Source organism: Poecilia formosa, unplaced genomic scaffold, assembly GCF_000485575.1.
Source record: "Poecilia formosa unplaced genomic scaffold, Poecilia_formosa-5.1.2 Scaffold1531, whole genome shotgun sequence".
NCBI lineage: Eukaryota > Metazoa > Chordata > Actinopteri > Cyprinodontiformes > Poeciliidae > Poecilia > Poecilia formosa.
The window spans coordinates 1-3,229 of NW_006801470.1; the positions used below are offsets into that span (position 1 = coordinate 1).

General features: G+C 34.5%; 2 gene segments (V, D, J or C); both read left to right on the forward strand.

The window, feature by feature from the left end:
* The first annotated feature begins 706 nt into the window (after positions 1 to 706).
* On the forward strand, positions 707 to 1,180 carry LOC103132917 (Ig heavy chain V region 914-like). The segment is given in 2 exon segments: positions 707 to 776; positions 867 to 1,180. Coding segments are annotated over 2 exon segments (363 nt in total).
* Positions 1,181 to 2,487: 1,307 nt separating this feature from the next.
* LOC103132918 (Ig heavy chain V region 914-like) lies at positions 2,488 to 2,937 on the forward strand. The segment is given in 2 exon segments: positions 2,488 to 2,536; positions 2,624 to 2,937. Coding segments are annotated over 2 exon segments (363 nt in total).
* Positions 2,938 to 3,229: the final 292 nt, after the last annotated feature.

The following is a 3,229-nucleotide window of genomic DNA, read 5'->3' on the forward strand; positions in this document are numbered from 1 at the left end:
CTCAAGTCTGACTGCATGAACTGATATTTGTCTTCAAATAAATCTTTTCTTACTTTTTATGATTAGAATTTGTAGTCCTTCCATATTTTTTTTATAATAGAAAGGAAAACATAGAAGTGTAAGTAGTACAACTAAACTGAAGCAGCTGGTTTTTAACTTGTTGCTTTTGATGCTGAACATTTTCAACAAGCTTTTTGTGTTTCAAAAACTTAAGCTAGAACTTGAAGCGTAGCTCCAACACAACTGCTGATTTTAAAACTGCATTACTATTAAAAAATGTGGCAATGAAAAAGCCAATTAAAAATAAAACTGTAACTCTCAATCGCATTAAATGCACTTTAAATTTTTTCTCCAAAACTAAGTCATAATGAAGATGGTAGTTCTTCAACAAACCTTAATTCTGCAACAATACTAATTAGGAGCTGTAATATATATATATATATATATATATATATATATATATATATATATATATGCCTTGTGTTGTATGATCAAGATGCTTCTCTTCTGTTGTACTACTTTATGCCTTTGTGTTAACATTTGTGATGGAGTCATAGATGATTACAAGTTATGTGACTAGTAATTGTTGATTAAATGGATGTTTCCAGCAAAACATCTCATCATTCAATCTCCTCCCTTTGAGGAGGAGTTCATGCAAAACTGATAAACTGATGATGTTTTAAACACTCTGCAGCGATAACGATGGAGAAAAGAGACATAGCTCAACATGATGCACTGCAGGACATCACTGCTGCTCTTAGCTGTCTGCTGGACAGGTGAACATATTTTGTCAAATTAGGTTGGAATTAGTTAAACCATGGGACTTTTTCAAGTCCCAGGCTATAACTGTATTAACATTTTTGCAGGTGTTGGTGGTCAAACTCTGACAGAATCTGAACCAGAGACTAAAAGACCTGGAGAATCTCACACCCTGACCTGTACTGCCTCTGGGTTCACGCTTGGCAGCTATGCAATGAGCTGGATCAGACAGGCGCCTGGAAAAGGACTGGAATGGATTGCCTATATAGGCACCCTCGGTTATCCAACATACTACTCCCAGTCCGTTGAGGGAAGATTCATCATCTCCAGAGATGACTCCAACAGTAAAATCTATCTGAAGATGAACCATCTGAAAGCTGAGGACACAGCTGTGTATTACTGTGCTCGATGGGCACAGTGACACAGGGAAGCAGGAGGTTCATACAAAAACTTCCTCCATCTGCCACTTCCTCTGCAGACCTACTGCTCAACTTGTTTGTGTTGATGTTTTAGATAAATAACTCAGTGGCAAAATTCTTCGAAATGACATCAATTAAAGAAACATGGATTCAAAAAAATTACGTGGTTAATAGAATTGTTTTTTATGTTAAATAGCATGTTAAATAAAAACTGATAGTGTAATTATGCATATGTTACAATGCATGTAATTAACCATACAAAAGCTCTATTACAGTGACATAATGTTATTTATTTAACAAATAACAGAAACATAAAACTTTCATTAGTTAGTAAAACCTTCAGAATGAGCTGATCCAGGAGGTTTGACTGGTTGTTTTTAGTACCATGTTTAAGTTATTTGTTTGAATTACTGCTGCAGTGACCTCAGACTGCAATAACATAAAGATTAAGTTCTGTTTCAATAAACATAAACTTTCAACAAAACACATAAAAAAATTTTAGAATTGCAAATTTAATTTATATATACAGGAAAAAAAGACTGGGTTGTTACACTTATTTGTAGGTAAATTTAATAGCAATTTATTAGTGAATTTGTGTCCAAATACACATGATATGGAATATGCCTCACTTCACACAGACATGTTTATTTTTGTTATTTAACTGGGTTTGCCAGGCTGCTGTGAGATGCTAAAAAGACCAACAGCCTGAACTACAAATTATGAATGAAGTGTTTCTGATCATCATTATATTACATGTGTGTTTATTATGACCTTGAACTTGCATGACCAGAGAGTTGTTTGTGTCAAACAAATGAAACATAAGCTGATTTAGAGAAAGGAAAATGTTTATGATGTTATGTGGAGCCAGAATATCTTTGAAGATGAACAAATGGTTTCAATATGTTGCTCTTTGTCAGTAAAATTATCTTGCTCTGCTGGCAACTGATCAAACATCAATGAAATCACTATTTTTTTTAGTTAACATTTTTTTATTTAATTACCATGATGTTGTTGAAGTCAGCTTTTATATTGTATGTAAATTTTTGTTATCATTGTTCTTGTAAAACAAAAAAACAACAAACATATTTTGTTATTCAGGATTGATTTGTAAAAGTAATAAAGACTAAAACATCAAAGGGGTGAGTAATTCTTACTGTATATTTCAGAAGATTAAGAAGTCAATTTAAAAAAACTGTCTAAAACTATAAAGTTTTAGTTCCTCCCTGTTAGGAGGAGTTAATGCAAAACTTCATTAGCTTCCAGCTTTATTAATGTGACAGTGCTGAAGTTGTCAGGGAACAAGAAACACATGATGGACTACAGATCAGGACTGATCCTTCTAATGATTTGCTTTATGGGTGAGAAAAGGTTTAAGGAACATTTAATAGATTTTTGTGCATCTTTTCTCTAAGAGAAACTCAATTTTCTGACTGTCTTACTCACAGGTGTTGATGGTCAGACTCTGACTGAATCTGATTCAGTGGTTAAAAGACCAGGAGAATCCCACGAGCTGACATGTACAGCTTCAGGATTCACATTCAGAAGCTATGACATGAACTGGATCAGACAGGCTCCTGGGAAAGGACTGGAGTGGCTTGCTTATGTCAGTAAAAGTGGTGGCAGCACATTATACTCTCAGTCAGTTCGAGGCCGGTTCACCATCTCTAGAGACAACATCAAACAACAGGTGCATCTGCAGATGAACAGCCTGAAGACTGAAGATTCTGCTGTTTATTTCTGCGTTCGAGAGACACAGTGACTGAAGTCGGTTCAGCAGCTGTACAAAAACCTCACGTGCCTTCAAAGTTATCTGAACGGAGCTTTTCAATATCTTTCTGTGTTAGACTGTAAATGTGATTCTGTTTCAGAAACAGTGAATAATCTGACACTGAGACAAATAGAAGAATAAACATAATAGGCATCATCTTTGATCATATCTGACTGTTCAACCATCACCAATGTAGCTAATAAAGTCAAGAAAAATCACTTTATTTATCTATATTGTATGTGTAGTAGTCTTTATTTTTATATGTGTCTTACACCCTTTTACA